At 41.2% G+C, this 18,594-nt stretch overlaps 1 protein-coding gene across 10 annotated transcripts in view; it reads right to left on the reverse strand.

Moving 5' to 3' along the window:
• Positions 1-18,594, reverse strand: part of myt1lb (myelin transcription factor 1-like, b) — a 180,203-nt gene that overhangs the window by 18,957 nt on the left and 142,652 nt on the right. For 8 of the 10 annotated variants that reach the window (XM_070979299.1, XM_070979296.1, XM_070979293.1 and 5 more), the window contains 7 exons: positions 17,718-18,181; positions 14,471-15,664; positions 10,911-11,045; positions 7,725-7,815; positions 6,409-6,516; positions 4,876-5,102; positions 4,207-4,493 (listed from right to left, as the gene is read on the reverse strand). In XM_070979299.1, the coding sequence (XP_070835400.1) occupies positions 4,207-4,493; positions 4,876-5,102; positions 6,409-6,516; positions 7,725-7,815; positions 10,911-11,045; positions 14,471-15,664; positions 17,718-18,181 (2,506 nt within the window). The remainder of the gene's footprint in view (positions 1-4,206; positions 4,494-4,875; positions 5,103-6,408; positions 6,517-7,724; positions 7,816-10,910; positions 11,046-14,470; positions 15,665-17,717; positions 18,182-18,594) is intronic. The other 2 variants (XM_070979298.1, XM_070979294.1) reach the window with 1 other exon arrangement.

Genomic DNA, 18,594 nt, shown 5'->3' on the forward strand with positions numbered 1-18,594 from the left:
TGTACAATTTCACCAAACATTTTCAATGGGTGACAAGTTCTCAAGTGCAAGGTGACAAGTGCACACACACTATTTTAGTATGGAGCCATGCTGTTGTAATACATGCAGATTGTGGTTTGGCATTGTCTTGTTGTCTACTTGCCAGCATGATGTTGCTTCAAAAACTGTATGTATCATTTAGCAATAATGGGGCTTTCACAAATGTGCAGACTACCCATGGCATGTACACCAATACCATCACAGATACTGGTTTCTGAAGTGTGCACTGATTACACTGATGGTTCCCCTCATGTTTAATGTGGAGGAAGCAGCTTCCATGATTTCCAAAAAGTTCCTTAAAAGGTCAAATTCTGACTCAGACAGTTTTCCATTTCACCTCAGTCCATCTTAAATGAGTTTGGGACCAGAGAGGACAGCAGCGTTTCTGGTTCTGGTTCATATATGGTTCCCTCTTTGCATGGTAGAGTTTCAACTTGCATTTGTGGATGCAGCAATACACTGTGTTCACAGACAACTGTTCCTTAGCCCATGCAGTGATATCCACCACAGAATCGTATATGTTTTCAATGGAGAGCTGTCTGCATGAGGGCCTGAAGATCACAGCCATCAAATGTTAGTTTTTGGCCTTGTCCTTTGCGTACAGAGTTTTTTTCAGATTCTCTGACTCTCTTGATGACATTATGCACTGCAGACAATGAAATCCCCAAAGACCTTGCAATTTTACAGTGAGAAACATTGTTCTTAAATTGTTGCACTACTTGCCAATGCAGGCTGTCATAGAGTGGTGAACTCCTCCCCATTTTTACTTTAGAAAGACTCAGCCTCTCTGGGATGCTCTTTTTATTCCCAATCACATTCCTGACCTGTTGCTAGTTAATCAATTGATGATGATTAATTAATAATTAATTGTGAGACATTCAACCAGATGTTTTCTTCATCAGTCTTTTGTTGCCACTGTCCCAACTTTTTTGAAACATGTTCCTGGCATCAAATTCTAAATGAGGATATAATTATTTTACAGTATCCCAACTTTTTTGGAAATGGGGTTGTACTAATACAAGTTACAACACTGATAATGAAAACTGTAAGTTCAGTATTCCCCTTTAATTGATAATATATGCTATGCCCTCTAAATATTCTTTATATTGAATATTTGTCATCAGTTCCATCAAAACCCAAAGGTGAAGAAGATGACACGTCACGCCTCAAAAGATTTGATCTCAGAGGACCCTGCACAATGGCCATGTGTCCTAAGCCATACTGAACTGTGCCAAATGGTAATAAGGGGGCCTATACAGGTGAAAAATATAATTTTCCCCCAGAATACAGACAAAAATCCATGTAGATTCAGAAAGGAATATTACAATATGACCATGAAAAATGGGGAAAAAAATCTCAAATGTCTCGGAAATTGTGTATTTATGTGTGCAAAAATCTAATTATTGCGGCATGCACGGGTGGGGTGGGGGCTCCAGGGATTTCTTGCTTGGAGCCCCAAGAGACCCTAGCAAAGCCACTGGCTGAAAGGCAGGAGTTATATAGCTGAATGACCACCAGAAGGAAGTATGTCCTGTGGTGTTCCCTGGAGCACTCGGTCACTTTGAGTCCCTGGCTGAATGCGCTTCTCAGGCTGATCAGAACAATATGTACAGTAGGATGGGAGACGTTGTCCATGATGGAGAGGAGTTTTGACAACATCCTCCTCCCAGGACTGAGCCAACCTTCTGAATCAGTTTGTTGAGTCTGTTAGTGTCAACCACCTTCAGGCCCCTGCCCCATCAGACCACATCATAGAAAGTGACACTAGCCACCACAGACTCATAAAACATCTGTAGTATGGTGCCGCAGACATTGAAGAACCAGAGCCTCCTCAGGAAAAAGAGCCTACTCTGGCCCTTTTTGAAGAGAGCCACAGAGCTCCTGGCCTAGTCCAGTTTGTTGTCCAGGTTGACACTCAGGTATCTGTAGTCCTCTACAAATATAAAAGTCCTGTATTGCATGTCACTGTCCAATTGATGTGACCCACTCCTTCATATCGAATTAATGAGAATGATATGTGAGGGTCACCCCTTCTCTGTCACTAGAGACGATCCCTTCATTAATGACCACCCCTTCTCGCTTTGGCCCCCTTGGCAAACCCTGACCTCTGATGCTTTGGAGATACTGGGAGGAAGGCTGCCAGAGCATGAGGTCATTTGCTAAATCTTGCCACATTATTTTTGGGTTTTGGGTTGTTTTTTCATGTCCTGTCCTCCTCTCTGGCCTTATCCTTACTCCTCACTGTGCTGTTTCTTTCTCTCTCTATGCTCAGCATTTCATTGCTCCTCAATTTTTCAAAAATGTTGCTGTTTTTCCAACTTAACAAACATTTGTGGGTGCCTTTATGTATTAGAGTGCACTGATAGAATGATGACACCAAGATCTTATTTTGGCAAAATGTTAGAAAATCCATGGAACCAGCTTTGCTAAGGGAAAGACAGCCTCACTAAAGCTGTGGATTCAAAACTTTATACTCAAGTCTATATATAAAGTCATAGCTTTAATATTATCTTTTAAATTACATTACATTATAACTGCTGGAATTGGATTACATATTTAAAATACATATGACAGCATATTGCTGGCACCATGACAAAATAAATCCACTCAATTTGTGGTTATATCGAATAAAGTTTTGATTCTTTTCAAGTTATATCTTCCATATTTTCTTGTTACAACATAGCAGGTTATAAAGCTTTTACAAGAAATGCAATGGGAACAATGGGAAATGATATCATTAAAAATAAACTATTGTGTGTGAATTATGCCTGTGTGCCTTTATATACTGTTTATGTCAGATGCTGAGTGAGAAAGCAAACAATGGAAGTGAGCTGGTGCACAAGTGTTAGGTCTCTTGAACTTACATGTAAATGCCTAGAAGGTAGAAACAGCACATGAAAAATCTAGTAAAACAACTAATTTAACCAAAAACATGTGGTGAATATGAGAGAGAAAGAAGAGAAACAGGCAAATAGACAGGCTGAAAAAGGTGTGTGTGTGTGTGTGTGTGTGTGTGTGTGTGTGTGTGTGTGTGTGTGTGTGTGTGTGTGTGTGTGTGTGTGTGTGTGTTTTCATTCAGTCACAGAAAAGACCAGTGTGTGCCATAAATTGAGGTGATGAGATGAAAGAGAGAGAAGAAGAAAAAAACCCTCTGAAGTCTCCCATCCCATCCTGCCCTGAGAGCATCCTGATCATCTGGCCTCGGAGCAGAAGGACAGACAATGAAATGAGGTGAGACCAGAGGAAGTCCTTACTGCTTCAGGCGTTTTATCTAGCCAAGTTCACTGCATTCCCACTTTTTTTTGGAGGCATGTTGCTTTTGGCTTTTATCCTTTCCTCCCCCTTTCTTCTGCTCGTCCCTCTTTTTTTCCCTCAGAACTCTTCTCGTCTTCTGTATCATCTACTACTCTCCTTTCCTTCTGCTCTGTGGTATTTAGAAACCTCCCAGCAGTAAGGCTTTCTTTGCTCTCTTTCTTTATTCTCAATTCTATCACCCTCATTCTCATTCCCTGGCTGTGTCTGATGTCAACATTAGCATTAAACCAGCATTAGCCCTCTGCTGTGCGCTCTCTTTCTGGCCCCCATTTTCCAGCTCAGCATCTGGTTGCAGATAATAACATGGGAACATCGTCACCTTATCTCCTCAGAAATGGCACACTGGGCTCACACCGTGTCAAACGGCGCTTCATCCTGCTCCTATCTGATCTCCAGATGAAAATAAAAAACTGCCCTGCTGAGCCTTGAGTGTAAGACACTGCCCCGGATCTTTAATAGTGTGTGTGTGTGTGTGTGTGTGTGTGTGTGTGTGTGTGTGTGTGTGTGTTTGGTGTACTCAGCAGATATCTTGCTGTCTTTGTCAGTTTTCAGTACCAGCATTAGTATAATGAAGGACACACAGAGATAATCTGTCAGTTGACTGTTTGTGACTGCAGCAGGAGGTCAAAGTCTCACAAAGATGTAGTGAATGCAGTCACAGGAGGCAATGGTGTCAACTCAGGTGATGTTTGTAACTTCCTTTCATTAACAAAATAAGACTGCCCTGCTCGACCAAACCAGGAACTCACCAGAATTTGTATAATGATGTTTACACCTGTCGATGTTATTTTTGTTCTTTTGCCATTTAGATTACAATAACAAGATGAAATGAACCTTTCACATCCCTCCTACCTGCGAGCACAGGTCCTGGGGTTTCCCCCCCATGCCGTGGGGCATTTCCCGGCAGCGGGTGGACAGATTGAGGATGGCTGTGGCTGCCATGTGGGCTGCCTCCATGTCATGACTATAGTCAAAGCTGCTCTTGCTACAGGTGCTGCTGGCACTGCTGCCCCCGCCCCCTCTGCCTCCTCCCGCGCCCCCCCCTCCACCTCCACAGCTCAGGCTGCTGCTGCTACTGCTGGGAGCGTAGGTGCTGGTGGTGCTGCTGGCTGAGCTGGAGTTCTTGCAGTAACGTTTGGCTGTGGGACATGACAAAGAAATTCAAGAAGAAGACTGTGTTCTCCAAACTTTTATAGATACACAAGCTTTAAAAGCCTTGAAAAAACACATTAATGGTCAATAAGATCTGGTATTTTAATTGACAATCATCCACATTTAAAAATATATACCATAGAAGATTCCACAAAATATGTTACCAAGAAATTTTTTAGGCTTGATACAGCACAAAGGAACCTTTTTATAATTGTGTGTGTTCAGTTATGAGTTTCCAAAATCTTGAGCAACAATTATAACAGTCACAGTTTGCCATGGGAGAGATGAAAAACATGCCATGGGAATGTCTAGTGGAAATAATAAAATTAAATAATAAATAATAAAATTTCATCTTGCTGTAAAATGTACCATCATATCCTTTGGGGGAGGTGTCTCTTTGTCCGTGAACTTTGGGTGCGATGGCCCGTTTCCCATACACTTGGTGGTTGTTACTGCTATCAAAGGCGCTGTAGTCAAAGCTCGTCTTGGAGTATTTCTCCAGCTCCTTGGCCAGGTTGGAGCGGGGCGTGCTGGTGGAAATATTGTTCTTGTAACCATATTGTGGATAGTCCAGTTGTTTGACAAAGCACATAGGCCTGGAAAATAAATGACGAGGGGGTGGAAGTTGGACCGAGGCACTTCAACATTGCCCAGGGGAAGAAGAGGGAACTTGGGATTTGGTTAAAAATGGGCAGATGCGAGGGGAGGTGCAGACTGTTATGGATTAGAATATGGAGGATGATGCTTGTAGATGGTGGGATGATTTAGGTGTGGGACATCCCTTTTTTACGCAATAGCATGGATGTTTACTTCTGTCTGCTTTACAAAAAAGAACCCTGCTCCAAGTGTTTTTCATATCTAGTCAATAAAAAACAATCAAAATTGAATTTCTGCATTCCTTTGCAGGATGCTGTTATCATTTGATATGCATTCATATCCTAGACTAGGAAAAAAATTAAATGTAGGATGTTATGCTGTCAAAAGATAAATCTAAAATTTACAATTACATTTCATGACTTTCCATCATAGCCGAGATAGGCTCCGGCCCCCCCGTGACCCCGAAAGGGAAAAGCGGCATAGAAAATGGATGGATGGATGGACTTTCCATCATTCCATTTTCATGACTATCAAAGAAACTCTCATTCAAAAAGCTCTGCCTTCACTATGATAAAAGAGGGCAATTTTGTTAAAATCTAATAAAGTGATTTGCCTTCAAAAATGAAGATGCAGCGTCTTGGAAGTGTTCTCACGGGACGGGAGAACATAAACAACATAAACATCAATAGATTTGCTAAATGCAGGGGGAAATGAACATTTGTATGTCTTTTCCGTGAATGACCATCTATTCTACATCTAAAACCTCAAGCGCTGTGTAAAATACAAATAATAATGCAATCATTTGCAAATGAACTGTTTACCAACAATGGTTTTAAAGTGTCCCCAAGTACATGTAGTGGTATCCTTTATACAATCATATGTTTCAATCATGATACTATCACCTGTGATCAGTGAACCTGTTTACCTGTGGAATCCCAGTCTTTTGATGCCCCTGTCCCAACTTGTTTGAAATGTGTTGCTGGCATCAAAGTCAGAATAAGCATATATTTACAAAAATCAATGCAGTTGATTAGGTAAAACAAGAAATATATTGTCTTTGTACTGTTTTCAATTGAGTACACATCAAAAAGGATTAGCAAATGATCCCATTCTGTTTTATTTCTGTTTTACACAGCATCCTAACTTTTTTGGAGTGATGGATGTAAAAGACCGCATATGGACAGACTATGCACTATAAGCTTATGTGTATGTATCTATGTCATATTCTTTTCATCCCATATATTGGCTTACTCCAACAGAGTATGTCATCATATAAGATATAGATGAAAGTAGAGTGAATTCTACCTTAAGACTCGGTCAGAGGCCTGGTTGGACTTGGAGCCATCACAGCTCTGGTGCTTCTCCTGGGCTTTGGCCAGTTTCTCAGCTGCAGCGATAGGACATCCTGACAGACTGAAATGAGAAAGTGACTGTAAAAAAAGTTGCATTAAACATTCATGTTGTAAAATGTTTGGCTTATTATAATACTTGTCAGGTGGTTTGCCAATCTGAAAACAGTTAGTACACATTTGTCTGTAAGCCAGTCAATCCAAATTTTTGCCAGTTTGAAAATACCTGACTATAGTTCAGAAAGTCTCAGTCTCAGTGTCAATGCAAAAGCATTCATTTTCATCACTTTCAATAACAACAAAACTGGTAACAGCTTGCATGTCTCTGGCTGAGTGACTTAAAGATATTCCCTTATGGTCAAATGTATATGTATATTCTGCATCTTGTCTCCTTCAAGCACATGCTGACTAAGACACACACTTGAGGACTACACCTATAGTCTGGTCAAAAAGAATTTATGGCTGTAAAACTTGCTCCTGACAAGTAAGTGACCAAAAGTTTATGTTGTTATGTTCAACCCCTATTATTCTCCATCCAGTCTGTCAGCTGTAGTGTGCTAGGCCATGGTGAAAATATTATTTTTGACAATGGCCTGAAGCTAGCATAGAGTTGTGTTCATAAGCACCTGTCATCAGAGATGCATGAATGTGTGTTGGGGTAGAGTGTGTATCAGGTTTGAAATATGTGGTAGTATGTGGAGGTTTATATCAGGTCTTTCCAGTAAAAGTGAAAGTTTACTGAGTAAGTCCATTTGCATGGAGGCATTCTGGTCCTCCCAGGTCTGCACCTCTCCTGTCACCCTACCTGAGTGGCAGAAAGGTGCTAATGGCTGCTGCTATGCACGACTCCCTGAGCATCTGCTGTGGGTGACACTCTTCTTTCACTGTCACCTCACCCCATCTGACAGCACTGGCAAGAGCACCCTGCTATTTCAGGTTCTCCCTCCTAACTTGCACCTGATAGATGCCTTTTTCACCACAAGCTGATAAATCATTAATGCTGTGCAAGGTGTGAATTCCTGCATTCTAATCAGTCTCAGATAAACTATGGCATTGTTAAGCAGCTAAATGCTTCCAATTATTTCATCACAAGGAACCCTGTTGTTCTCCACACAAAAAACAATGTTTTGGAAAATAAGAATGGGTTTAACAAAACCTAAACAAAAAGATGATTTGAGAATGAAAAAAAAAAAAAAAAAAATCGTGATAATGGTGAAAAAGCAGGGTGCAGCATAGACAGTGCCAATTTCATATGGGCAGGCTGTCACTTACCTTCTGTGTGAGTTTCTGTTGCTATTGACATGACCGCGTCCCGTGCAGCCAGGAGTAGGACACTTAAGAACATTCTCATACATAGCCACAACTTCATACAGACAGGAAATAGGAATGAAAGACAGGGAAGGTTAGGAGCCCCTTACAATCACGCATGAGCTCTGTTAGAGAGTGAGGAGCTTGGCATTATAAACATCATTAAAAAATGAGTCTATGTGAACCCAAATGACCTCTTTTTCATTTTAATGAACACTAGTTTCAGAGGTCAGGCAAGGTTTCCCACCATATTGCTTCCACTTATCCAGCCCTTTCAAATTAGTATTCATGGAATAGGGACAGTCATGAATAAAAAGATGTCATTTAAGTTTAACAGGACAAAGCCTGCAAGAGACAGAAATGGAAGGAAATTTTGGGCATGCAGAGAGCAGAGCAACCAACAGCTAGCAATCATGCAAAACAGAAGTCTTGAAATCAATGTACGAAGCAGACAGTTGGAATACAGCTCACTGATAGAGTGAGCTTTGCATCATCTGCATGTTGTTAGAGAGAGAGTGCAGTTTTCAATACCATTTACTATTTAAACAGTTGATAACTGTCTCAGATCCCCTTGGCAACCAGCCAATTAGATTAATGATCTATGTATGTCCACAAGGAGCCGTCAGGGCACCGCATGCATGGTGAAGGGTTGTCTAGCACACAGGGCCAATCCCTAATGGCACCAGCTTCATCATTATCACCCCCTTAAACTTTAACCCCTCATCAGCCTCCTTCCATTACATACTAATTGGTGTTTGGTGCAGGTAATTGGACAAAGCTCTACCACTAGCCAGTACTTTATGCATATCCCAGTTATGCCAGATAGAATGGCAAGAAATTGAAGTACTGGGCCCGATTCAGTGAACACAGATCAGTACAAACCTATAAGGATGCTGAGGAAAAGAATAATACAAAGAAGCAAGTAGGAAGCAATGTGGCTCCAATTGCCTGGTATGTCACAAAGATAATTCATTTTAAAGACAAAGGCTCCCATGTGAGCTGATTACATTTTTAGCATTCTATAGAAAAGAGCTATGATGAGCAAACAGCAATGAGTATTAATGAATTTGAGATATAATTTAATCATCATTTTTCACATTTCCCAAAGAACAGTCTGCTTGCACTGTATGATTTCCCAATTAAATGAAGCTACATCATTAATAATACATTGTCCATTCAGGGCTGCAAATGTGATAGGGGAGAGAGATATGACAATAGCTAAATCTTCCCCACATGCAGGAAAAATGGTGACTGGACACTAAATGGCTGATAATGCACTGTGTGTGTGTGTGTGTGTGTGTGTGTGTGTGTGTGTGTGTGTGTGTGTGTGTGAGTGTGTGTGTGTGTGTGTGTGTGTGTGTGTGTGTGTTTGTGTGTGTGTGTGTGTGTGTGTGCGTGCGTGTGTGATCCAAAGCATTCTTTACTGTGTTAGTGGTATCATCACAGAAATCAGCCACAAGTGAGGAACAGGAAGAGGAACATAGCCGTTCAGAATTTTCAAACTCCAATGGCTCTTTGTCCCAATCAAGGTCAACTGCTCTGAGTCATTTCACAAGTATCTCAGGTAAAGTACCTTGTGTGAGCAGCGAATCATCTGTGACACTGCTGGTCTTTACAAGTCTGGCTTTAATGGGAACTAATTTCTTTGCCATTATTAATACCCTCCTTTATTTTGATTGCAGTCTGGGTCATGGCAGATCATAACTTGATTTTCACTCTGCAGTTAATGAAACGTGTAAAGGGGCTTTTATTGAGAAGTTTGCACAAGGTGAGTGAGACTAAATGGCCAGGGTGAAATCTCTAAATGGAAAACTCACTATTCATTCAAGGCTAATGTTTATTGCCACTTCACTTGATCTGTGGCTTAAAGGTATGATACTGCCTGGCTATTCAATAGAACTTAATTGAGCACGGAATACAAATAAATGAATGAGGTTTATGGCATTTATGACTCAAGCAGGCTCAGTATTACAGTAAACCGTGCTGTGAAGAAGCATGCTATCCATATATCACCTACAATGATGGAATAACAATGAATAGGATTATCACATGCTCTTAATCACTGTCAGTCAGTCTAGTGGAGGATGAAGTATCATGCAGTCAGGTAAGTCATTGATTGACAACTTTTTCAAAAACCCATCAATTTCTGCATGACCACTATTTCCACATGACATAGGCCTTATTTCTCACCTTAGCACCACAGTACACCAGGGGACAACAGTGCGATGGAATGGGAGGTGGGACACCACATTTCAAAAGTAACGCATTAAATTAAGTACAGTTGTTTGACAATAACAAAGTCATATAAGACACCACTATTGATATTCCAGTGCCAGTACCGCAAGTGCTGTGTCAATAGGGTCAGGGTTAGCAGCTCTCTGCAATTTCTGTGTGTGTGTGTGTGTGTGCGCTGCTGGATTTGTTCAGAGAGGAGCACAATCTATTCCACCCAGGTTGCAAATTAGATAAATATATTTGTCCCAAGCCTTTTTTATTGGGCATCAGCTCCGCATTTAGAGGCATATTGATGCAAAAAGAGCTGCATAGATTAGAAATATCTGTTGCGTGAGCCATGCAAGCAAAAAAAACATGTCTGATATAGCTTTCCAGCAAAATTCAAGTCAGCACTAATCACAAGGTAAGCCTAAACTAACGCTGCCATAGAGACCAGGTTATGCCCAGACTATGGTAGATAGTTTTCACAAACCAGGATATCACTGTAATATATAGACAAATATATGATAGCTGTACTTTTGTGTTTATTTTGGTGAAAGTAACACAATAGTAGTGTAATCAGTCACACATTACACAGACACTTATACTGTAAAGTAACTCATTACATTCAAATGTAAGTAACAAGTAATGTAATGTATTTAAGTAACTAGTCTAAAACTCACAGGCAATCAGCAAGCAAAAACAAGGCCCCATGCACAAGGTCACAAGACAAGTGCTGCTGCAACCCATCTGACCTCTCACCATACCCCCAGCTGAAATATCAAACACGGTGCAATGACAACAGCAAGTACCCAGCACACAGAACAAGCCTGAGAAAGCAGTGAAACATGCTGAGGCCTGAACATCAAAAAAAGGAAGGCAACGGGTTAGGCAAATCAAACCAGTGTTTGACTGGTATTTGACTGAGGTGCTTACTTTCTGGTGGCACCCTGTCTTTGTGTGGACAGCCAGACAGGCTCCGATGATGGGGGTACAGGCCCGTCACGTGACCTGTACCATCACAGCCTGGTGTTGGACACCGACTCTCCTTCTTGTCTGCACGTGAACCATCTGTTAGCAGAAAGTCATCTGAGACCATCACACTTGACAAAATGCTGGACTGCCACACTGAGTACAAGATGTTAGCACATGTGGGGCCAGCTGACTATGTCATCCAAGATATAAGTTTAAAAGGAAACATATCTACCAGATATCAAGTTACAAGAAAATTCCATAGTTGAATAACAAAAAGCATATGACATAATGAAAGGGAGTTCTACATTATATTGAGAGTAAGGAACAGATGTTGAAGAACCCAAGATGTATATTTAGGTTTTCTAGGTGTCAGTCTGCTCTGAATTTCCTGACCTTTTCACTAACTATTGCTACAGGCATAATTTCTGTTGGGCATAGGATGGCATGTCTCCTTAAATTTTCAAAATCTTAGTTTGAGCTTCATGTTCAGGGCATTCAATCATTCGCAACTGGACTTTGTCAGTTTGTCTTGGAAGACGTTTCGCCTCTCATTCGAACAGGCTTCATCAGTTCCTGTGCACCAGACTAGATAGGACAGCTCTAGTCTAATGAAATGGTGTTAGGTTCAAGTATTTATCCTCTGAGTGAGGCCAACCCCCAAAACCAAGGATGGTATCACTCTATTGTGAGGCAAACGATCCCCGTTGACACCCAAGGGTGCAACCCTTGGGTGTCAACGGGGACATATATGGCTTCATAGATGGCTTCATAGATGGCTTCCCTCACTCCTCTTTCAAACCATCTGTCCTCTCTGTCCAGAATATGCACATTTTTGAGGATAAAAAAACAACCTAACAGAAACAGAAGGTGAACAGCTCAGGTTGAAAGTGTCGGCAGCTCTCTCCAATGCTAAACCTCCCCCTTCTAACCTCACCTATGAGGAAAGAAAAGCCGTGACATCACTGAGCAAGGACGAAAACATCACAATCTTGCCAGAAGACAAAGCGAGACGCACGGTAATTCTAAACACAAACGATTACCAAGACAAGATTCTTTCACTACTCAATGACAGTAACACATATGAATGCCTGAAACGAGACCCAACCAGCGGGTTCAAAAGAACAATCATAGAATATCTGCAAAGTTTACAGAAAGATGGAGCCATTGACCCTTTGCAATATCACTGGTTATACCCACAAGAGTCCATCCCGGGCATCTATGGATTCCCGAAAATACACAAAGAAGGAGCGCCTCTCAGACCTATTGTCAGCAATTGTCACCACTGGTTGATTGAATACCCTGAAGCTTATTTTCTAGATTAATTTAAATATGCAAAATGCGAGAAATATTTTCAGTTTTGTTTGAGGAACCTCTGACTTCAAACAAAATCTATGCCCTTGACTATTGCAACCATTTGAATTTTAAGAGTATTTTATTTTTTCTTTGACCATTCTAGTTATTGCTGTGCTTATTTGAAGAAATGGAGTGACAAAGATGGAATAATAAAAAAACAATAGTAATGATAACTATTGCGTTCACATGACAGTTTGTTGCCAAGCTCAAGTACACAATGGCACAGACACGCACACAGGATGGGATCGTCTGTCTCTTCCAAAATCTGGCTCATCTATTTCTTTGAAATCTAGATCAGATATAGTTACCACCAAAAAGCAGCGACCTCAAGATGTGCCAGCTGCCAATGTTTCTGCAGATGTAACCATCCAGCTTTACAACACTTCTTCCTATACAAGGTTAAGCATTCTTTCTACAAATAGCATGCCGTGGCTCTTCTTGGTGCAATTTACATTACCATTTGAAATTAACATTAGAAACATCTAAGCAATAATAACCTTTAATACCATTTCATAGCAGAGTTATAGGAGTCTAGTGCTCAGATGGACCTTATTATACTTTGTGGCTGTCATCTGTCTATGTCATACTAGGGGCGCATGAGTTTGGTACAATACTGGTATGTCATGTCAGACTCTTCTGTCTAGCACCAGTGCAGCAAAGGCAGGAAAATTTCACACTGACAAAGAACTTAGTGTGTTAGTAAACAGTGTAATAATGGCTTTTTTTGAGGTGCACTGATAATGTTTTGAACACTATGTTAGAAATAATTCTCCATTTCAACACATGCACAAATGCACAGGTACACATACATGATGCCTGCACACTCTCTTCCTGCCCTGCTTCCACTGCAGAGAGTGAGGCAGCCAAGTGGAAGGCATATTAGAAAGCAGGGGATATTGATTGTGGCTGGGGACGGTCTGTGCTTTGCATAGCAAATGGCCCCCATTACCATACCATCTCTGGATAATTAATGTGCAGTCAGTGGATCTGTCGTTCGTTATCAGTCATTCTGATACTGTTCAATTTTCATCTCAGCCTCATGCTTCTCTTAAGGAGCTGGGCTCTTCTCTGAACTGCTCCATCCCCCATCTCCCATCCCCCCTCCCTCACCATGCTCTGTTTTATGAATTACACAGGAACCCTGGTCAACGAGTGTCTGCTATCTTGCCAGAGGAAAGATGCTATCATGATGCAACTGTCTTGTGTCCTCTCATTGTTCCAACATTAGCCAGACAGAGGGGCCTTGTTAAAATTAACATTTGTCTGACATTTAAGTTGCAATATATACCTGCTGTGAGTTGAGTGGCATTTAAAGTGTAATATCACCCTGCTGTGAATTAGCATACACTTGTTTGTTGATCTCATTTAGTACCTTCATTGTGGTCGGAAATGATTTAACGTAACTAAATCTGAACGCACTAAGTGATATGATGGGAGGAATAATTATGAGTAAAATGAGAGAGCTTGAAATCAGACCACTGTACATGCCACTGCAAAATCTGTGACTGTAACTCTACTCTGTACATATACAAGCATATCCAGTACACTGTATAACAATTACCACTGATGGAATACTGCAGTCTTTGTACTATATGATAATCCATATGTGAAGTCTTTCAGTAGTATCAGTAAGCATCCATCTGAATGTTAGGTCACAAGAGAAACATAAAAAAGCTTCATTGTTCCCTATAGAATAAATCCTTTCTAAAGACAGAAGGTCTCTGTTTTGTAGCTCCCTCTCCCAAGTGCTTGCACAGGTTTAAAAATAGGCAGCTTCACCCCAAGCAGCATTGAAGGGATGAGATTTGTGGCCCTAACAGGCCGTGACGATTGCCATTACTTATGCCTGACAAGCCTACCCTCTGATGTTTCTATGCTGACCTATTTTAACAACATAAGCTGCTGCTGCCTCTCCCGCTGCTACCGAAATGCAAATTTCCAAATTGGTTGAAAAAGCTTGTCCTGGGGTTATGGTAAGGTTCCCAGAATGCATGTGGGCTGTTTCATGTCCAATATAGGGTAGATAGAATGCAAAGCCAAACAGTGGCAGACACACATTTTACTGGAGCTTGTTAAATGAGGTAAACATATCCAACTTGTGCAGATATAGTTTCTAGTGGAGGCTTGGTGTGCATCTCTGTGAGTCCATGTTTGAAAGAACCACTCACCTTTATGGTAGAAAGGCTTCTTCACACCATCAGGAAGCCGGGCTTTACGCTCAACACTGTAGCCATGCCGTGGACCATGGTCTTCATGGTTATACCTCACCCCGTCTCTCCTAGCAGCCTCAGCTGCCATTTTATCCCGCATTGCCTTGGCCCGTTCTGACTCTAGTGCAATGGCCTTCTCCAACAAGGACAAGTTACCCTTTGTCATGTCAAATACTTCTTCTGATCGGTCTGATGTCACAGAGGCTGTGTCTTCATCAAAATCCCGGTGGTTGGAGTGATATCGCTCGCCCTGTGTACAACTGGAGAAGGCCTTGGAACGTGGGCTCAGCTGTTCCTCTAGCTTCATGAGATTGTCCATGTCAGAATAGTTCCGATCAAGCGTTCGGCTTTGATCTTGGCTGTGGTGGAAATCCCCATAAGTGTGATGCTGGGGCTGTTGATTGGAATCCACGCATGAAAAATGATTTTGCTGGGTTGTTCCATTTCGGTCAGCAGATTTTGTTTCACTTAGTTTCCGAGCAAGGTCGAAGCACTGGTTCCGTAGACACTCCAGACTGCTTAGACACACTTCCTCATCGCTGTTTTCTATTTGTCCATTACTGGAGATTTTAACTTGTCCATTACCAACATTATGTGAATTTCCCCCATGGTGAGCACAGTCATTCTCATTCCCATTTTCAGCTGTACCATCCTCAAACTCCTGTTCTTCTAAATTGTGAGCCAATACTGCACCGTGACCTTGTGCCAGCAGTTTAAGGGAGTCCACCGTCTCCCGAACCACATCACTGTCAACGTCCAAACTCAGATCACCCCTCTGTGTTTCATCCCCTTCCCCCTCTTCTTCCTCCTCCTCATCTTCATCTTCTTCCTCCTCTTCATCGTCATCGTCATCGTCATCGTCATCGTCATCGTCATCGTCATCGTCATCGTCATCGTCCTCCTCCTCCTCATCTTCCTCCTCAGCACTGTTGGAAGAGTTACTGTTCATCTCAGATTCCGTCATGGCTTGGTTGGCAGCGTCCTCTGCGATTTTACCCAGGTTCAGGAGGGACTTGGCCACAAGTTCATCGTAGTTCTCATACTCATCGTTATTGTTGTCATCCTTCTCCATCACAGGGCCAGTTGTGGTATTGCTGCCACCACCTCCACCATCGCCCTCAGCCCCCTCACGGCTGCTCATCTGATCGTCCTCTGTTAGAAAGGAAGAACAAAAGTCTTGTAATTTAATTTCTGTCATGCTATTTTACTAGTAAATCAAATTTCTGGGCTTGGTTCCTCTAAATTGGATAAGGAACTCTTTGCTTCCCCTAATAATTTACTTTGAGAGTCTTAACAGCAGTTTGTGGTCTGAATTGTGAATCAGCACAGGAAGTTAAATGTAGTGGTTGGGGAAAGTTCCTTAGAAAGATGATCTGGTAAATGAGAATCTATGAAACCAGGCACTGTATCTTTAGCAGCTCTTATTTTTGCCTTTTTTTCCCCCTCGTGGATGAAAATGATATTCACAGGTCTTATGATATTGATATTGATATTGCTAAGTAAATAGCTACAAATGAGATTACATTTTGTTCATTATTCAGCAGTGTAAATCAAAAAAACATCAGAAATCTTTCAATTAGACAGAACATTTTTTTTTACTGGAGAGTCTAAAATCTGAAAGATAACAATGGTGTTCCATATGCAACCCCAGCCAGTAACTATTCATCTTTTTCATTCAATCATCAGTATCTTTAGAATTCCTTTCCTAATTGATTCTGACAGGCTGCAAAAGGTTAGTGAACCTCTTCTGTCAGTAATTTCAAGCACTCACTCCTGGAGCACTTCCAATCTCTCCTTTCACATTTCTGCCCTGAGCCGCCAAGAGCACATTTCTCACATTGGCGTACATTTGCCACTTATATTCTTGCAGAGAAAATGCCCTGAATTGGTTATGGATTAGCTACAGAGATGAGCATGCTACTGAGAAACACAGAGAATCTCCAGAGTGTCCCCCTCTTAGAAAAAATGATCATCGCTCTAGTTTTAGCAATTTAGAATGATCTGGTTTGATATTTTATGCAGCAGGTTTCAGTTGATCGGAAATAATTGCAAAGGGAGACCCTGCTAATTTTAGCAATCAAAAAGGGCTCTATACAAAATGAAGAAAGTAGGCAACAATTCAATACCAGTGCAACTCTCCTCCAGCTTCTTGTGGGTTTACAATGCAGTGCAGTAAACACTATGAAAGCGCAAACAAATGTGATTAAAATGTGTAAACGAATGAATAAATGAGTCCGATAAAAAAATTAAAAAACAATCACTGTAGAAAAAACACATTCCATTGCTAGAGCCATGCTGGATTCAGTATGTTGTCTTTCTTCTCATTCCAGTGCAAAAAACAATCAGTGTTTGAACATCATCTCCAACTGCCAACTACTTTATTCGGCCCACCAGTTATGGAAATATAAACCACAGATATGCATATGCAGCGCTTGAAAATTATGTCAACATTTTAAAATGGCTATGTAGAAATTTCTGAAGGAATTCTTACAGTATTTTGGGAAATATGTTTTTTCACTTTCTGGTGGACAGTTGCATGAGAAGACTGATACTACACTACAGTTAAGCTACAGTTAATAGCCACTTAGCTTAACTTATAAAGACTGGAAACGGGAAAAGAGTTAGGAAGTAAAATCCAATTACTGGTACCTCTAAAACTAACTAGTTGCCATGTTATATCATGTTTGTTCAATCCATACAAAAACTTAAGTGTGAAAACAATAATTTGCCATTTTACAGGGGTTTATGTGCCAGACCATTTCTTACCTGGGCACAGTAACTTCCTGAAGTGTTTACTTTGTTGCCTGGTAACTGTCAACTGAGCCAAGAAATTATATGGCACATAACCCCCATTAAAATGGCAAGTTGTCGTTTTGGTTTTTGTATAAATTAAAGAAACAAGACATCACATTAATACCAAGATTGAGCATTACTGCTTCTGGATTTTGCAACCTTTGGACAGAACAAGACTGGCTGTTGCCAGTTTCCAATCTTTGTGCTAAGCTAAGTTAAACAGATGCCTAAATTTACCACACAGACGTAAGAGTAGTATTGAACTTCCCATCATCACCAGAAAATGAATGAGCACATTTCCTGAAAACTTGAACTATTCCTTTAAAATTCTAAAAAGTTTGTCTAGTGCATCCAATGCATTTGAAACATCTATCCAATGATTCTGTACAACATGTTTAGAAAGTGATCTCACCTTGCCCTTGACTCTGTTCTGCTTCCTCTTCCTCTCCCTCTTCATAGTCCACCTCTGCTATTGCTTCCCCCTCTTCCTCTGCCTCCTCCACCCTCTCTTCATCTCCCTCTTCCGCCTCTTCTTGCTCCACCTCCACCTCATCTTCTTCCTCCTCTTCTTCACCCTCTCCATCCCCTCTCTCTACCTCCCCTTCTTCATGCTCCACTTGATCTATGTTGTAGTCCATGTAGCCTTCCATCTCCTCTTCTTCCTCCTCCACTTCTCCCTCTTCCTCCTCTTCCTCTACTGCTCCATCCTCCTCTTCTTCCTCTCTGTCATCCATCTCCTCAGTTCCATCTGTCTCATAGCATTCCTCCATGGTGGAGTTGTCCATGTCATCTAGGTAGGTGCTTCTCTTAGGGGAGGTTTCCAGGATTTGTCTGTTTAGACTCTTTCTCTTCTTGGCAAGAGGGCAGCCGTACACACTGCAGAGGACAGATAAGAGGGCCGCCATTAGCTGTTTGCCTCACCTGGCCATAAATGCTAATACTCGTTTGAAATTAAGCCCTGTGTTTAGGTGCAATGGTTTATAAACAACATTTGGAAAGAATACAATGCACAAAGCAGAAATGGAACAAGGGCTATTTACTGCAAATTCTGAAATTTTGCTTAACCAACATAGTTAGACATAATTTCCAATAAACAGTAACAAAGAGATGAAATTGCACACAAAGCAAAAGATTCAGTTTATTTCAGTTTATTTCACATTCATTTATTTTCAGATAGCATCTATTTGTTTTTCAAGCAAAAGAAAATCATTCTGCATGCTCCGCAAATACTTTGTTCCAGACCGTTCTGGAACAGAACTTAATGCAGCAAAACACAACTGCTTATCTTG

This window comes from Chaetodon trifascialis, chromosome 14 (assembly GCF_039877785.1).
Source record: "Chaetodon trifascialis isolate fChaTrf1 chromosome 14, fChaTrf1.hap1, whole genome shotgun sequence".
NCBI lineage: Eukaryota > Metazoa > Chordata > Actinopteri > Chaetodontiformes > Chaetodontidae > Chaetodon > Chaetodon trifascialis.